The sequence below is a fragment of the Carassius gibelio genome, chromosome A3 (assembly GCF_023724105.1).
Source record: "Carassius gibelio isolate Cgi1373 ecotype wild population from Czech Republic chromosome A3, carGib1.2-hapl.c, whole genome shotgun sequence".
Lineage (NCBI taxonomy): Eukaryota > Metazoa > Chordata > Actinopteri > Cypriniformes > Cyprinidae > Carassius > Carassius gibelio.
Window position 1 is genome coordinate 32,193,749 of NC_068373.1, and position 18,415 is coordinate 32,212,163.

The window sequence follows — 18,415 nt, forward strand, 5'->3', positions numbered from 1 at the left end:
TAGCTCTGAATCTGAATCTCAGATAAATAACGCTCTTATATCATGTGTCTACGGTTCAAACACTGACGGAGAAACTCTGTGCTGTTCTTTCAGGATCATACTGACACAGTGACTTACGCTACCATCAGATGAACAGAATATGAAGCACAGGATGAACTTTAGAAGAACAAGAGCTTCACAAATAGACATTCATTAAAGCAGATCACTGCATGAGCTCCTCGTATCTGCATCAGACGAGACGTTTTCCACCACTGCTGAGATGCATGGCTCTGCTGTTTGGAAGAATTAGACGTGTGTCAACGAACAGAACTTTATCAGATAGTTGTTGAATTCAAAGTCCTGTAAAAATGTTTTTCAGATTTTTTTAATTGAATGCAGTAGAGGCTACTCTTTGCTTCCAGCATGTGTATAGGCTGTTTTATGAAGAAAAAGTTATCAAGTCAAAGCCAGATTTACCTCTTATTGTGAAATATTACCACCCCAAAACAGCAAAGAAACAAGTTATTCAGCTTGCATTCAGTCTCTGAAGATTGAATGTAGTTCTTCACTCTCTTGAGAACGGAGGAAGATGTTTCATTACTCTCATTGCTGATTCCATTATGTTATTTTAGAGCAAATAAAAGATGCTTGAGCTACTGATAAGCAGAATAATGCAGTTATTTGAGAGAGAGAGAATTTCAAAACACCTTTATTACAATTCAAAACACATTATGTAATCAACCCCTACATTCTCAATTCAAAATACAAAAACCAAAACAAATTAACAGTAAAAATTCATTAATAACTTCACATTGAGCCCTTTTATAACACCAAACTGTTTAAAAAATGCATATCAAAATATCAGTAATTTCAATGAAAATTCTAGATTTCACCAGGTTAAAAAACACAGTCTGTAAATCACTACTTTAATTATTTTCAATCTTTATTTTCCTGGTATCATAAATTGCCATTTTTGCCTGACCTAGAAAAAAAATTCTTCAACTGGCAATGAATTTGTGTTTGTACAGAAAATAAACACTTTCAGTGAAAAAGTCTCATCAAAAAAGATTGAATAAACCAGTTAAAACTTGAAACAATGAATCGAGTCAACTGGAAAACAAAAATGCATGGAATACAGTCCCCCTCTGGAAACAAGAAGGACATTGAACACTACTACCTAGGGTGCGCTTGTCTGAAGTTTAAAATCATTGGTTACCGTAAGCCAATCAGATACGTTTAGTTATGACATGTGTTATGCCCCTGTACAGCCGCATCGAAGCACAGACATCATGCATCGAACTCAAATCTATGATTGAACTTCCACTGTAAACCTGTTGTAAACACATGATGATGCGAGCGAAATACTGGAGTGAACATGGCTGTAAACGACTTTTGCAAATTATGTGAAGTTAATCTACGCATCTACGTCACGGCTCTCAGCCCGCCCTCTGTTCGTTGATTGGCCCGGCTGTTTCCAGACCGGTGGCAAATAGAAAGCTCTGATGCTGTATCAGACTGAGTACAGAAGCGAAATGAAATTGAGCGGAAGTTGAAAGTCTGACGTAGTCAGGCTACAAAAACACTCGCAAATACTTAAAACCTTCTTTAGCCCAGAATAACCCTTCTGGGAGCCTTGGATCTACATTAAGCCAGTTTCCAACCAATTTTGCTTAACACTTGTACCAATTTAATTTTGTGGCGGAAGAAAAATCATTTAATATTATTTAAAATCATTCAAAATTTCTAACAACATATTTGCATCTCTTTGCAAATTAATTAAAACAGCAGCAGCAGCATATGCAGACAGTTTAAATATATTTGTACAATTTGGAATAGATAGTCCACATAGTTTTGCTCTTATTCTGTTTCTAATAGGAAACAATGTGAATGTATTGATGGCGTGAAATCTTCTTATATTGTCTGCCCCAAGGGGGTTCCACAAGGTTCTATTTTAGGACCACTGTTATTTTCACTTTACATTAATGACTTACCTGAAGTATGTAAAGATGTAAATATTCAGTTATATGCAGATGATGTAGTTATTTATACCCATGCAAAGAATTTTGAAAAAGCCTCGATTACTTTGACATCTGCTATGACTAATGTACAGGATTGGCTTATCAGGACAGGTTTAATATTAAACACAAAAAATTCAGTGTGTATGATGTTTTCAAAACGGTTAGTAGAGATGACGCATTCAAATGTATTTCTAGGAGGAGAGGAAATAGAACTTGTGAAAGAGTTTACGTATCTTGGAGTTACTCTGGATTCTACTTTCACTTTTAAAAGCAATGTAAAAAAGTTGTCTAATATTGTGAAGTTTAATTTAAGAAATTTTAGGTATATTAGGTCTTTCTTGACAGTTGGTGCTGCATGGCTGTATTTATATTCAATGATTTTTTAACATATGCAGTATTGTTTCAGTAGTTGGTCTTTCACTAGTAACTCAATTCTTAAGTCAATAGAAACACTATATAAGAAGGCGATAAAGGTGTTTGATAAAAAACCCCTCTCATTTCACCACTGTAAAATAATTAAAAAACATAATCTTTTGAGTTTTGAAAATTGTAAAAATCTTAATTATGCATGCTCTGTTTATAAGGTCTGGCATGGGCTTGCTCCACCCCCGTTGAAGGAGTTCATCAAACAGAGGGCAGATTGTGGTATTGGTACCAGGTCTGTCAGTAGAGGGGATTGGGAAGTACAAAATAGGCGAACATCTTTTGGCCAGAAAGTTTTATCAGTAATAGGAATCAAATACTTTAATAGTTTGCCACAGTCAATAGGACAGTGTTCTAATTATCACACTTTTAAAGAACATCTTAAGAAGTGGCTTATGAAAAATCAAGTGTGTGAACATTTTTTTTACTAAATTTTGTGATGTGGTTTATGTATTGTGTTTTTTAGCAGAGTCTTGTGTATAGTGAGTATTTGTTTGTGTGTACCTGCCTAGGGACTACGGACGTAAATTAGCATTACTGCTATAATCCGGCTTGCTTACATTTGTATTCTGTACAAGTGTTCATCAACATGCTTTGTCCCTATCAAATGAATAACAAATAAAAATAAAAATAAGAGTGTTTCAATGGCCAAAGTATTCAACATGCCAGATAAAGCACAGCCTGATACCATAAATCCCCATTAGTTTTTTAAACACGTTCAACTTCATTATACAAAACTTTTGGCATGGACACAAAATCATTATCAAAACCAAATATGATAATGTGTTCCACAAATATGTGTACTCAAGTTGATCAATAGACACACAATTCAGCTTCAAATATTTACCAATGTCTAAAATATTTCAGATGAAGATTATCAAATGTCCGTCTTCCTGGAATACAGTAGGTTTGGTTAGAGTGTATAATATGACTAAGGACTTCACTCAGCCAGAACACTGGAAAGTAACTTACAATCAGTACACAATAAGCTAACAGGCCTCCAAATTTTAGTTTAAATCATTTAAATCACCTTTCTTGCTTTCTGCAACTTAAAGTTAACTGTCCTTTCACCAAACTTTCATTACTTCTAACAAATCCAAACTCAGTTCTGCCCCAAAAGTCTTCAATTGGCAGGCCAGAGGCCATCAATACCAGGCACTTTATTACATAAGATATTTTGAAGTGCCTGTTGTAATTCTTCTAAAGTAACAGCCACACTTAATAGGAATTAAGTTCTTGTGGTACTTCAGGCAAATAAAAAAAAGACACTCAGGTCTGACTCATCCAGAAATAGCTCACTCTCATATAGTTTCCAATAAAAAATGATTGCTCTATTTTATACGTGAATTAGAGCAATACACTTCAATTAATTAACATTAGCTTCACAGAAACACTCAAATATCACTCAACATTGAACCACTCACAAGCTGTAGTAAGATACTGTGCAGATCTGAAATAAACAATGTCTAGATATGATACAGTCTATTATACTGAAAAAATGAAGAAGATTTAACATAGTGTTCATTGTGTTATATATAATCATACTCTTGTACTTATAAATGGATATACATAAGCATTATGATGTATTATAATTGTTGTTATGATTATTAATTAGTTGATACATTATAATATTTGTAATAATGCAATATGCATTCATTATGATGGCTTAAGAATACTCTTATAATGTATTATAAATACGGGCTTCATAGAAAGTGCTACCAAAAATCAAACTGGGCTCTAATGTTTAAAAGTCTGCCTCTTATGATCTCTTCCACTTGATATGAACATGCAATAAAACCTTTAGAGAATAAAACTGCAACACGTCGACTAGCAGAACTCAGATGACTTAATAAAGACACTCCATCAAACTCTCTGTCCCAATCAAACACATCCAACTCCTCGCTGTGAGTCTCCTGAACACATGAAACATTGACTCGTTTCTTTTCGACTAATTCAAAAAGTTGAAAACGCTTCTCCCCTTTTCTAGCCCCATTTATGTTGAGTGAAGCAATACTTATTTCCCCCGTAAATAAGGAAGGCAAAAACCAAATTAGGCTCAGCAGACAAAAACTCATGTAGAAATGCTGATTATTTACTGATGTTGGATTCCGACTGAGTATTGAGCTAAGCAAGTGTTTTCTTAAGACAATATACTTCTTGATTGCTAAAACCCTTTTCATTCTTATATATTCTGACTTTATCAATGAATTATCACATCAGAAAATTATAGCTCAATGCAAACTTTTCTCCTTTATAAAGGATGTAATCTCATCTGCACTTTAGCTCCTACTGGAGAATCTGCTTTGAGTAAAAACTGCACATCACACTGCACTCCTTTCCGTGTCAGTTTGACTTAAATAACAATTAAATTTGCTCTGTGCTTTCTCATCTGAAGGATGTTGCTCGAACCGTCTTTTCGGCTGCATTTTAAAAGTTCAGTCGTCCAGTTCAGATAACATGACGCTTTTACGATGAACAGAACACTCACCCACACACTCACTTCTCTATTTTTTGGAAAACCACCAACAATAAACAAAAAACTAAAAAAACTAAAAAAGAGGAACAAAGATAGAGAAGTAAAGACCACTCGTACCTCACACAACTGCCACGCGCTCAACACTCTGCCCACTCATTCACAAATAAGCAAAAATAATTATTAATTCACAAAAAAAAAGTTACAAAAATTAAATAAAAAATTGTACACACATGAGGTGGATTTTGACACATACCCACATAACCCAGATGGAAAATAAGTAAATTCATATTTAATAAAAAATTTTATTAAAAATGTGCTTGAAATCCATGTAGTATATTTCTGGTACAATTATTCATTTGTTTTTCAATTTATTTATAAAGCACTTTTAAAACAACCTTAGTTTGCTGGAAAACAATTACATCCTCATTTTAAACGTGTGCTCCTAACATTCATTACTTGAAGTGTATTAAAAATGTATGGAATTGCATTTTAATATTTTTTTTTTTAAAGTATACTAAAAGTATTTTGGTAATCAATATATGCTTAAAAAAAAGCTTTAAACACAATTATAATTTTTAGTGTATTCACAGAAAACATACTTATTGTAATCTTACTTAAAATATATCGTATCTTTACTTTGTATAAGAACGTAGTAAAATTAAACTGTGTTTAGTGGGTTTATGTATCTTAATTATATCAGAATCAGAAAGAGCTTAATTGCCAAGTATTTGTTTTAGTGACATAAGATTCCAGTACACAGAGACAACAACACACAAAGAATATAAGAAATATAAAATAAATATGCATATGCAAATACATATAGACAAACATTTAAAAATAAATAAAAAATATATAAACTTTTCAAAAAAAATATTTTTACATTTTAATAAATTGCATAAAATATATTAATTCACTCTCACATAAAGACATTATGGATTGATGGATGGATAATGTATTGTAAATATAATTCTGTCAACTATGTATCGGTAATAAGCATACTTAAAGTAAGCATGTTCTTATATATTGTAATACAATTAAAATACATTTCAATTTGACTTTTAAAAACCTTAATTTATTAGGCTATTAAACTGTACTTTTCACAGGCATTTCAACATCATATCATTTATAGTTCATCACATGTATATCTCGGAGATGTCTATTTGACGTGTGCATTTACATCTGCAAGACGTATTTTTTAGAGTGTTCGCTCATCTGTAATGCGTCTATAGAATGTTTCCTTTTAGATGTCACATAGATTGTATTTAAGATGTTTTTGATTTAGAATGTATATAAAACTGACATCTGAAAGAAGTCTGTCAGAAGCAGATGCTTTTCTAGATCTACAGATCTTTAACAGACATCTTGCAGACGTACGTGTGCTATCTGTGTGTTTATGAACCAAATTCACCTGGAGTTTTTCTTGTTGTTGTGTTCGGAGCCGCTGCTGTTGCAATAGAAGTCTAATTGAGATCAGATCAGAGATGAGTGAAGAAGAGAGTGAGGAGTATGTTTAGCTTTCATCATCAATGAATCTGCTGAGATATTTCCTAATAAAGAGACTGCTGGGACTCAGCACTTGTGTTGTAGAGATGTTGTTCCTCTTTAAGCTCATGTTCAGTGTAACACAGAGAGCTGTATGAGGATAAAACAGACGCTCATGTCAAGCTTGATGAAGACGGTGACCTCTACAATGTTCTGTGTCTTTGTTCAGTTCAGCCATTTGCATGTTTAACTTGAGTTTGTAAAAAATCACTTTATTCACTTCTGTGCTTTATTGTTTTTCAGTAACATTATGTGTGTGTGCAGCAAACTGCATTGTGATTCATTTCTATTAAGTGACTGAATATTCACAGTGAACTTTCCAGTAATACAGATAAAACAGAAATAATACAGTTATAACAGAAATGATCTACACATTGACTAAAGTAGTTCTGTTATAGCATTGCACTGATTTATTGGAATTTATTATGATTTATTTCAATTATTTTAGTCAAGAGTTTATATTTGCTCCTGTACTAAATGTAGCAGAGGTGGGCACAAATACATCAAAAGCTATTTTGTTACTAACTGCAAATACTGCCTCATGAAATGTAACAAAATAAAATACAAAACACTGATGTGAAAAATGTATTTAAATAAAATACAAGTAATTAGTATTTTGAAACTACAAAAATACTCTTACAATAATCTTAATGTCTTTTTTATTACTGAAAGTTCAATAACACAAATAGTAGCAATAACACAAATATGAGAAATGTGTAAATTCAAAATAAAAATAAAAAAGCGAGATTTCTCTAAATCTCAACAGGGCCTGAAATAGCTCCCTCTGGCGTACATGGCATGTATAGCTGAGTTCACATCAATGGTGTGCTAGGCTGCCCTTAATAGCAAAATGAAATAACAGTGAAATAACAGACCGATAATTTTCATCACAAAATAAAAGTTCCATATTAATCATAATATGTGTGGGTTTGTTTTACACTCGAGACTCTAACTGCCCTGACCGCGTATGCCTTTTCCATAGTAGATTCACGAGTTCACATCTATGTATATTAATAGAGTAAGTTTATGCGTATTTGGCGTGCTGTCCGGGTGGAGGGCTCTGAGCTCAGGATGTGGCCGAACCCAGAGTACTCCCCCCGGTTGTGGTAAGAGTAGATGGATCTATAAGTGAGGAGAAATGGGTGGAGGAGGGATGCTGAAAACTGTCAATGAGCAGAGGTAGGTTCTGCTGTTATTTATACCTTGTCATGAGTTGATTACTGATTGGTCTCCACTTGTGTTATTCAGGTTAATGAACTGCGACTGCTCCTCCCGAACTTTGTTATAAAACATCATATTGCGAATTAGAATTGCGCTGCGTGCACAATTATTGAAAGAACAAAAGGATTGATGATTATTTTATACAAAATCCGACGGAATATCAATATATCCCATATGTATTACGTGTAAAAACGGCAGATGGATGTTATATTGTGAACGCTTGCTTAGCATGGAGCTCAGTGGAGTTACGGCAGTCGCGCTGACGCTGTGTCATAATAGGTTTGATGTCCTTTTATGAATGACAACACAGTGCATCGATCTCATAAAGGCACAATTATTTTCTCTATAATGCCGTTCAGTGTGCAATATTTGTGTGTAGACTGTATAATTTTTCACATCACATAACACTTAACTTAATGCCGTTTTTAAGAGGAGCAGCACCACTTCTTCTCCTGTGTTCAAAACTCATTCTCTTCTTGGAGGGAGCCCGGTCTACAGGGTGCCACGTGATTTTCGTGCATCTAACCTAAACATTGCATTGCCAACATCTGACCGAAAATATGGCAAAATCATTTACTATGGTGATAAGCATATGGTGATTTTTCTTTAAGTATTTAAGTATTAGAAATACTCTAAATACACTCCCTCAAAATATTTTGTTACAAACTACATTTTATTTTTTCCACACCTGCAAAATACAAATTACAAAATACACTAAAGTAACTAAATACGTATTTAAAATACATTTAATACATTTAATCCCCATGTCTGGTCATGCAATGTATTGTTGTATTGTACACAAGACATAGTACATTAACGTTTTCTGCATGTGAAAGTGTGCACATGTTAATTGAATGATTTTTGTACTTTTTAATATTCCCTTATTTAAAAAATAGCTTTGTAACAAACGTATCTAATGAGCGGAAATCTATTGAAAATATTCTTGAAGAATATAAAAGTTGGGCTTAAAATATATTATAGCTGTACTTCAAGAAGCATAAAAGTGTATTTTAAATAATGTACAATTAAATTACACTGAAGATACATTATAAATATTAAAATGTACTGCAATTAGCTTAAAGAACACTTAAAATATTTAAAGTTGTTCCAAAGTAGCACATTCACTATGCACTTATTACAGTATAAAAAATATACTGTACTGATATAAATATAATAAGTGGATCGATATTAGTACAACTTGAGTATTTCTGTTTTACCTGGAAGCACTTTCAGGAAATACAGGACTGATGGAGTGATGGAGAAGCACTCGCTGATAACTAACAGAGTAACTGCTGAATTATTTGATGATCTTCAGAGAAATGATCTGGACGCTGTGTTGGAGGGTAAAACCTCAGTATCACCTACATGAGAAACACTTCTGCCTCTGTAAAACATGTTTCTGCTCATTATATTATTCTGTGTTCTTGCAGGTTGGTTCTTGTTTTCCAGCTGGACTGTGCTTTTTGATTCGCTGTCAACCACAAAATAACAGGTAAAAAAAAGTCAAGCTGTTGTTCATGAATCAAAGTGAGACGCAATGCTGATCAAAGAAATGATCTGGTTCTCCTGTGATCTGGTTCTCCTGTGATCTGGTTCTCCTGTGATCTGGTTCTCCTGTGATCTGGTTCTCCTGTGCTCTGGTTCTCCTCTGCTCTGGTTCTTCTGTGGTCTGGTTCTCCTGTGCTCTGGTTCTTCTGTGCTCTGGTTCTCCTCTGCTCTGGTTCTTCTGTGGTCTGGTTCTCCTGTGCTCTGGTTCTTCTGTGCTCTGGTTCTCCTCTGCTCTGGTTCTTCTGTGCTCTGGTTCTCCTGTGCTCTGGTTCTTCTGTGCTCTGGTTCTCCTCTGCTCTGGTTCTTCTGTGGTCTGGTTCTCCTGTGCTCTGGTTCTCCTGTGCTCTGGTTCTCCTCTGCTCTGGTTCTTCTGTGATCTGTTTCTTCTGTGCTCTGGTTCTCCTCTGCTCTGGTTCTTCTGTGGTCTGGTTCTCCTGTGCTCTGGTTCTCCTGTGCTCTGGTTCTCCTGTGCTCTGGTTCTCCTGTGATCTGGTTCTCCTGTGCTCTGGTTCTCCTGTGCTCTGGTTCTCCTGTGATCTGGTTATTCTGTGATCTGGTTCTTCTGTGCTCTGGTTCTCCTCTGGTCTGGTTCTCCTGTGCTCTGGTTCTCCTGTGCTCTGGTTCTCCTGTGCTCTGGTTCTCCTGTGATCTGGTTATTCTGTGATCTGGTTCTCCTGTGCTCTGGTTCTCCTGTGCTCTGGTTCTCCTGTGCTCTGGTTCTCCTGTGATCTGGTTCTCCTGTGATCTGGTTCTCCTGTGATCTGGTTCTCCTCTGCTCTGGTTCTCCTGTGATCTGGTTCTCCTGTGATCTAGTTCTCCTGTGATCTGGTTCTTCTGTGATCTGGTTCTCCTCTGGTCTGGTTCTCCTCTGGTCTGGTTCTCCTGTGATCTGGTTCTCCTGTGCTCTGGTTCTCCTGTGATCTGGTTCTCCTGTGCTCTGGTTCTCCTGTGCTCTGGTTCTCCTGTGATCTGTTTCTTCTGTGATCTGTTTCTTCTGTGATCTGTTTCTTCTGTGCTCTGGTTCTCCTGTGCTCTGGTTCTCCTGTGCTCTGGTTCTCCTGTGATCTGGTTCTCCTGTGATCTGGTTCTCCTGTGCTCTGGTTCTCCTGTGATCTGTTTCTTCTGTGCTCTGGTTCTCCTGTGATCTGGTTCTCCTGTGCTCTGGTTCTCCTGTGATCTGGTTCTTCTGTGATCTGTTTCTTCTGTGCTCTGGTTCTCCTGTGATCTGGTTCTCCTGTGATCTGGTTCTCCTGTGCTCTGGTTCTCCTGTGATCTGGTTCTCCTGTTTGAACTCAGAGCGAGTGTCAGCCACATTAAAAAAGTTAACAGCTTAAGTCATTTGTGGATTACTGCGTATTGGAGACGTGAACCGTTTAAAATGATTCAGTTCCATTTGGTGAACTGGTTCAAGAAGATCTGGTTACATCGAATGATTCGTTTGGATATCACAAACTGCTTTGTTTTGAACTCGCTCACAACAGACACTGAAGACAGTGCTGAATAAAGTCGTAGTATTTTTTATTTTTGGACCAAAATGTATTTTCAATGCTTCAAAAAATGATAACTGACCCTCTGATGTCACATGGACTACTTTGATGATGTTTTTCTTACCTTTCTGGACATGGACAGTAGACCGTACACAGCTTCAATGGAGGGACTGAGAGCTCTCGGACTAAATCTAAAATATCTTAAACTGTGTCCTGAAGATGAATGGAGGTCTTACTGCTTCGGAACAACATGAGGGTGAGTTAATGACGACATAATTTTCATTTTTCGGTGAACTTACCCTTTAAACATGACTTGTAGCTTTAATAACTATGTTTAAATGATTTTAATTGCGATTAGAGAGTGAATCTCAGCAGATGCTTGGATTCTAAGGGTTCAGTCTTAAGGGGGCTCTGGGGTATTTTTAAATGTTGTGACAGAGTGAATGGCAGGCTATTATTAGATCATTAGTGTGATGTAAATAAGTAAATACGCTCCTGTATAGTGAGTCTCTCAGTTATTAAACATTCGCTGTCAAACAGCAGCTTTACAGTAAATCACCACACACCACCCCAGGGCCGTGCAGAGACCTTTGGAGGGGCAGGTGCTCAAAATATAAAAGGGGCACGTGGAACAAGGCTTTAAATAGCGCGGTTCAAAATATCAATACTGCAATATATTGTGATGCATTCCTTGCCGATTTGCGTATCGATATGGATGATAATGTATTGATAGGCAGCAAATGCTGTGATGCAGTTTTGAAAAAGAAAAAGATTAGAAGAGACAATTTTAAGTTTAAAAGTAAAAAAAGAAAAATTATTTCCACCTAATAATAGCTCTGGGATTAGAAACTGAAATGTCTTAAATTGTCCCAACCTGATGGCTTTTTCTTCTCTGTTCTACAGAATAATTAAGAACAGCTGTTATAGTAAAAACTACAGAAAAAACTCTATATTTTCCTCTTTCTCACCAGCCTCTGTCTCCTGGCTTGCTTACCTGCTCTTTCTGTCACTTACATTTGCCTCTTTTTCTTCCTCTATCTCCATCTCCTCATCTGATCTATTACTTTCCAGTCTCTGTCCATCTAGGAACAAGGCACAATCTATTTCATTATCAATCTATTATTTTAACCATCACTACTATTCTTGCACCCAATCAATAAGTCCACCTTAAATATTGATACAAAACAATAAACAACTGAGTCATGCTATGAAAGCACTGTATAACTTATATAGGCTTATGTTTTATTTATTTTTCCTTTTTATTCAAAACAATTCCAAACATGCTTAATATATCAGGAAATATCTCGATTCTCAAAATTGTAAGTAAACCCGTTTGGCACCTTTATAGATTGTTATTTGATCAATAAAAGGAAAGGTAGTGTAATCTATTAACTAAACATAAAACCCCGACTTTTTACTTAAGTGCCATATCATGCCATAAAATATTTTTAATACGACTGAATTTGTATTTAATGTAAATGTTAATAACAATATTGTAAGTTACTTATTTTAACACTTTCATTTTACAGAGAGTAAAGAACATTTACATTATCAAATAACATTTTCATTCAGTCTAGTCAGAGTTCAGGCACTCTCAAAAACTCCCATTACAATCACTGAAGCACTTTATATTACATTATGCACATCAGGATTTTTGTTTGTTTTTAGTCTCGCTCTGAAGAAAGAATTCGCTAAATAATTCAGTCAGCGAGCAAGTGAACAAAAACAGCGCGTTTCATGATGACTCTTCTGCACGTCTCCGATTGGCCATTGCATCCGCGCAACAGAACCGTTGATTGGTTATCATCATGAAGCGTTGTATGAACGTCTCTGGCTCAGCGCCAGCCAGCAAACACAGATTTGAATTTAGCAGCTGATGCTGTGCACTGAACAATCTAATCACAACAGTGTGATTATATCAAATATATAAAAAATATTATTCTGCTATTTTTTTTTTTTTTTTTGTCGTTTGGAAGCTGCATTTAAATCAACTTGGCTCAGAAATCTTTGAATGGGCATGACGCCTCTGCCCTCGATGCCTGTGAAACGTTTCTCCCTCAAACAGTGTAGAGTAACGCTAACGTTACTCTACACTACAGCTACACACCGCAATATATCTGCATGTTCTCACATCACGTCGTTCTTGTAAAATAATAATAAGTAAATAAACACCAAAATCACTTCGCTGAGAATGAAACACCACTTACCAGCTGCCACGATGTTGAAAATATCCTCTGCTCTCTGACAATTAAAAAATGCGCGTGCGGCGTGACGAATCGTCCTGGTCGGATGGGGAGGTCGTCGTCGTCAGGTCAAAGGTCATCATGTTGGTCATCTTATTGACGGCTAAATTATTATTCAAAATTTTACTAATATTTAGATTGGGCATGAGCAGGCATTCACAAAAGGAAACTAGAGGAAATTTTGCTTTGACAAAAGGGCACTTTGGGCACCAAAGGGCAAAGGGGCAGGTGCTGAAGCACAAAACGCCCCCCCCCCCCCCCGCACGTGCCTGCACCACTGAAGGACTGATAATTTATATACAGAATGGAGCTCAAGGAGTGTGAAACAATGTGAGAGATGAGAAAACAGCTCATTTGATGAAAAATCTGATCTAATGGTTTATAATAGAAACTATTCTGGTTTATATGATTTGATATCTTATTGTTTAATCTGTGTGGTCTCTGATATGACTGATTTGAGTTATTAATTCTTCTACTGATGATCTGGAACAGATGAACTATCAGTGTCCTGCCCACGGGATGCTCGGCTTAATTTTTTTTTTATAATTAAATATTTTAGACCTCATCATAAATTAGTCATCATTCAAAATCTTAAACAACATGGACACTGTGTTTAAATGGACACAGTACTTTAAATACAGTTAGCGGCTCCTAACCCAATGGGCATGTTTCAGATTTTACAATATATACTGCATTATTATTATTATTATTATTAATTAGTTTTTTCCCAATCTTGACAAAACAGATATCATTGAAAATATCTGAAACTCAAGATTCCATGTTTGGTCACTGTTTTGTAACATCAGCAATAATATTCTGAGTGTTTTCTTTAAAAACAGACCAATCTTATGTCTGTATTCTTAAACACTTGTGAATTACAATCATTTCTCTTCAGACAGAGCATTGTCTCTGCTCAGGGTCACTTAACAGTTCGGTAAAAGTTCTGGGCTTGTCAGTATTCATTTGTTATTTATGTTTTTTATAGTGTGTAACTGATATATGTAACTGCTAATAACTGGATTAAGACAAATCAATTTAACTGACGACCCATCACATCCGTCTGTCAGCCGTTTCCATCAGGAACGAGATTTCAAACTTTATATATTTCTATGTATGTAGTGTCAAGTTATCTAGATATTCTCAGCCTCAATGTCTGCCCCAACTTGAACAAGGCTCCAGTCAACTTCATAGGATGCATGGAACAACTCAAAACATACTACACACAGTAATACAGTCATTTAAAGAGGTTTTAACTTATTTAAATTACAACCAATGTTACTAGAATACGCACAAATCAGAAATACAGTGCAAACCGGTTTAACAAAACTAAATCAAATGCATTTACTTCACATGACCAGATAGCATGTTAAATGCTAAACCCGCTAGCATTAATAAACAACTTGCAAGACATTCACAATTGGTCTCTTAAACAGTCAATAAAAGAATCTTTATCCTACCAGTAGCTTCTATGAAGTTGATGAACACATTGTGGCTTTTCACTGCCGTCTCAGCATTTGGTTTACTCCAAACATGCTTTAGCAATCTTTCTCCAGTATCAGTAGCACCACCAACTTGGGTAGGAGAAGCACATTAACCTTGCCAACAGAGATCCCTCTGCTCACTACTCATCACCAAAGCACACCTGGTTCTATTTAACATGTGAAGTTTTGATGGCCAATCAGCTTCCTGAATTCCTCCAGGTTATACTGCAGGTTCACAACCAATAGATTAACTGCTTTTAATCAAGGTTAATTTAATCAGATGGACTCTTCCTTACTTAATGAGGAATACATCTCACTCAATTCCTAAATGAACTTAACATGTAGACATATGGCACATACACACACAAACCTGCTTAGTATTACTGGTCCTGCACTGTTGGATATTGTGAATTATTTCATTGTACATGAACCCAAGCTGATGCAGAAAAACATCGCACAATGAAGATGATCAAGACTGTACCTCAAGAAATCCTGATTAAAGAGTAAGCAGTATCTATTAAGTTCACAAGTGTCCAGATTATCAGCAGAAACACCATCACACACCCCATCTGACTGGATCTGTAAAACAATCAAATCAAGTCACTTCTCTGTCACAATTTTACACAAGTGTTTATATTGTCCTCATCATAGAGGACAGCTGTAGATCAGAGAGGACAGAGAAGAGAGAGAGACACAACACAGATCTGACAAACCTCCTTTATACAGTCTCCTGATCATGTGATCAACCCTCTGCACCAGGACTCCCACATGTAATAACAAGTGAATCAACATGAAACACTAGCTACCATTTATATTTGCTGGAACAATGATGTGTTGTGGTTCTTTTGAGCCATTCTCAGGAAGTAACGGTTTCACAAGATCAAACCGAATCAAACTTTATTTCTGTGTTGATGACACAAGACACACAGCAGAAGAAGCACGTCCAATGAGAAAGAACTGAAACTGTCGAAGTTTGCAGATAATTACAGAGGAACTTGACACAGTACAACGAGTCGGATGCACAATTTAAACTTATTTATTAACAGACAAAACATAATGAAAATATGTCTATGACTGGTTTTATTAAATAGGCCTTCCTTTCTATTAAAACACGGGTAAAAAAAAATAAAAAAATACACCAACTACATTTTACTATGGCTTATTGTGCGTGCAGATTTTACATTAAATCAATGAGTTTATAAGGAAAAGTTGATAACACTGGTTTCCTCATTCATGCAGGCCTACTTTAGACATGACGAACATATCTGTGTTTGTGCATCGGTGTCTGAAGTGTGTGCTGTAGCTGCAAAACCTTGACTGTTCACTGTTCAGTGAAGGATAAGTGAATTAAACTGAACACAGACACCATTAACTTAAGTGAATGAAAGGCAATAAGCAGCTAAATGCATTCACACAAATAACTTTTTGAATGTTTCAATATTTATTGAAACCGATTCGTTTATTTACATGTTTCCTTGATAAAGGCCTAACATGACACAGTTGCTAGAAAAGAAATGCATAGTAATCTCGTTGATGATGCTGTCAGGATCTGATGAATCAGTGTTTTGAACCGGTTCATTGAGCCGAACCGTCTGAGAAGAAGCAGTTCACAGAAATGAATCAGACTTTGCATCACTAATGTACTATATTTGCTAACATTATTAAATATTACTGTATCTGTTTGATCTACCAGTGTGAATATAAAGGCCGATCATCAGTGCATTAGTCACTATCATGAAGATTAACATCACTGTTCTTATGACTGAATCTGAACCTGAAAAAGATGAGTGTGAGAATGATTTGATGAATATCACTTAGATACTGACAGAAACAGATCAGATCAGAGGTTAAACTGACTGACAGAGAAACATCTGAACACAGATCACTGAAGAATCAAATCATTCATTTCTCCTGGAGACAGATAGAGCATGATGACTTATTAATAGATGAATAAATGATAACTGATTGATTCTTCTGACCATCAGTGATAGTAAAATTACTCAAAACAGTAAATACACTACAGATTAATACTTACTGCTGAATACTTTCATTAAAACCCAACAACTCTTTCAGTTCTTTAGAAATGATTTATTACATCACAAATTTACAACATGACAACACAACACAAACTTTATTAATCCAATAAATGATTTCATTATTTAATTCAAAAGCTGTTCTGAAACTGCAGCTGTTCTGATGTGTGTTTGTGCTCATGGTTCATTATGTGCCCGTGTGTGTGTGTGTGTGTAAACGTTAGGTGTGTGTGTTTGTGTGTTTATATAAAAGAAACAGATGACACAGATGATCAATATAACAGAGATACTGATACAGTTAAACAGATATCAGATCACAATTCAGCAGATACTTACAGTGCAGTCTATCATAGCATCTATCAAACCATCTGCACACACACACACACACACGCACACACACGCGCACACACACGCACACACACGTTCAGTGTCTTGCTCAAGGACACCTCTGTCGTGGTATTACCAGCCTGAGACTCGAACCCACAACCTTACAGATAAGAGTCAAACTCTCTAACCACTAGGCCAAGACTTCCCCACAATTTTAAAATTAAATGATGATAATGCAAGGCAAGAGAACAGCATAACTGTTACGTATTTTTAGCAGAATTCATTGAGTGAGTGATTCGTCAGTGTGTGTTTCAAATGCAGGCTATTACATACACAATTTTTTTTTTTTTTTTACCATCTTTTGGGGGGTTCTTGCTTTTTTCCTTGCTAGTCGGATACAAAACTTCCGTTTAAACGACAGTAAAATGAGTCGTTGCGCACATCCCTACAATGAACACATGCAGTAGTTGTCTGAGCTCCTCCAGTGTTTGACCCTAACTACAGTCCAGCTGTTCTCATGAGTCCATCTGAGATAGAGCAGAAATACATCATCTGTCTGAGTTACTTCTGCTTCTGTCATCACACTGGATATGGAGAATCAGGTGAAACGCTTTGCATTGTGGGATACAGTAACTGGGATCTCTGTGATCTTGAGACTCCAGCATCAATCCACAGACGTGTTTATTAAAGTTAATATTATAACACTGATTTCTCTCCATTGATCTTAAAGGAATCTCAGTTTCATTTCTATTGCTGAAGACTAACTAACTAGAGTTAGTTATAAGAGAAAATCACTATTACATCAATATAAAGAACACATGCAATAGCAGTTAAACATCCTGCATATATTTACAGCAAACACACATTAAATAACGGCCTCAATAACAGATGAAGAATGAGACTGAACTCTTAAATCTCAGAGGAAAGCTCCTCACAAGTGTTTTTCTCTGACTGTTGATTATGATTGTGAAACCACTGAATCCGGCTGAGCTTCCTCCGTCCCGGTGCTCCTGCTGTTCTCCTGGTGTTGTGTGTTCAGTAGAGGATTCATCGCATGTGCTTCTGCTGGGTTCTGGTTCTGGCTCTGGGTTCAGAATCAGACAGACTTTAACATGTGTTGTTCAGCAGCAGTGATTAATAAATGAAGGAAACAGAAGCAGTGATCTACAGTCATCTCTGTGCTTCTGGAGAACAGTAATCCTGACACTAACCTGAGATTCCTGATTCTGTGATCCAGCGGCTGCAGCTCGACAAGACTTCATTGACTTCTGTGTTCAAGACAAGACAGTTCATTCACACACACACACACACACACACACCTTCACTAAATGTGCTTCTGCTTCTCACACAGTTGTTTAAAGGTGCAGTCAGTGACTTTGTCCAGTTTTAAAAAGGTTTATAGTTAATGTACATAATAGCACATTTGACAAATCCAGTTGAACTGATGTAGAGTCCTCTCAGAAAGACAGCTGCTCAAAGGACTTTGTATTTATATAAAGTGTACTTAATTTTAATCAGTTAAATGTCCAAGTATCTAGTTGTTTCCTTGCAAATGTAATTTAGTAAAATTAGTTATTCTATTTCAATGAAACTCAAGTGAAGTGAATTTCCCCAAAACAGTCCTTCAGTAATGAAGC

General features: G+C 36.1%; 3 protein-coding genes across 5 annotated transcripts in view; 1 reads left to right on the plus strand and 2 right to left on the minus strand.

Annotated features, from left to right (window-relative positions):
- The window catches only part of LOC127956044 (uncharacterized), a 114,906-nt gene extending 114,272 nt beyond the window's left edge, over positions 1-634 (plus strand). For all 3 annotated transcript variants that reach the window (XM_052553802.1, XM_052553819.1, XM_052553811.1), the window contains exon 9: positions 94-634. In XM_052553802.1, the coding sequence (XP_052409762.1) occupies positions 94-132 (39 nt within the window). In that variant the 3' untranslated portion in view covers positions 133-634. The remainder of the gene's footprint in view (positions 1-93) is intronic.
- An 8,540-nt stretch (positions 635-9,174) lies between these two features.
- On the minus strand, positions 9,175-10,521 carry LOC127943345 (germ cell nuclear acidic protein-like). The gene has a single exon (XM_052539725.1). The coding sequence runs from the start codon at positions 10,519-10,521 to the stop codon at positions 9,175-9,177; it is 1,347 nt and encodes a 448-aa protein (XP_052395685.1).
- A 5,970-nt stretch (positions 10,522-16,491) lies between these two features.
- Positions 16,492-18,415, minus strand: part of LOC127956210 (uncharacterized) — a 68,667-nt gene continuing 66,743 nt past the window's right edge. The window contains exons 16-17 of the mRNA XM_052554002.1: positions 17,990-18,046; positions 16,492-17,862 (exon numbers count right to left, since the gene is read on the minus strand). Of these exons, the coding sequence (XP_052409962.1) occupies positions 17,737-17,862; positions 17,990-18,046 (183 nt within the window). The 3' untranslated portion in view covers positions 16,492-17,736. The remainder of the gene's footprint in view (positions 17,863-17,989; positions 18,047-18,415) is intronic.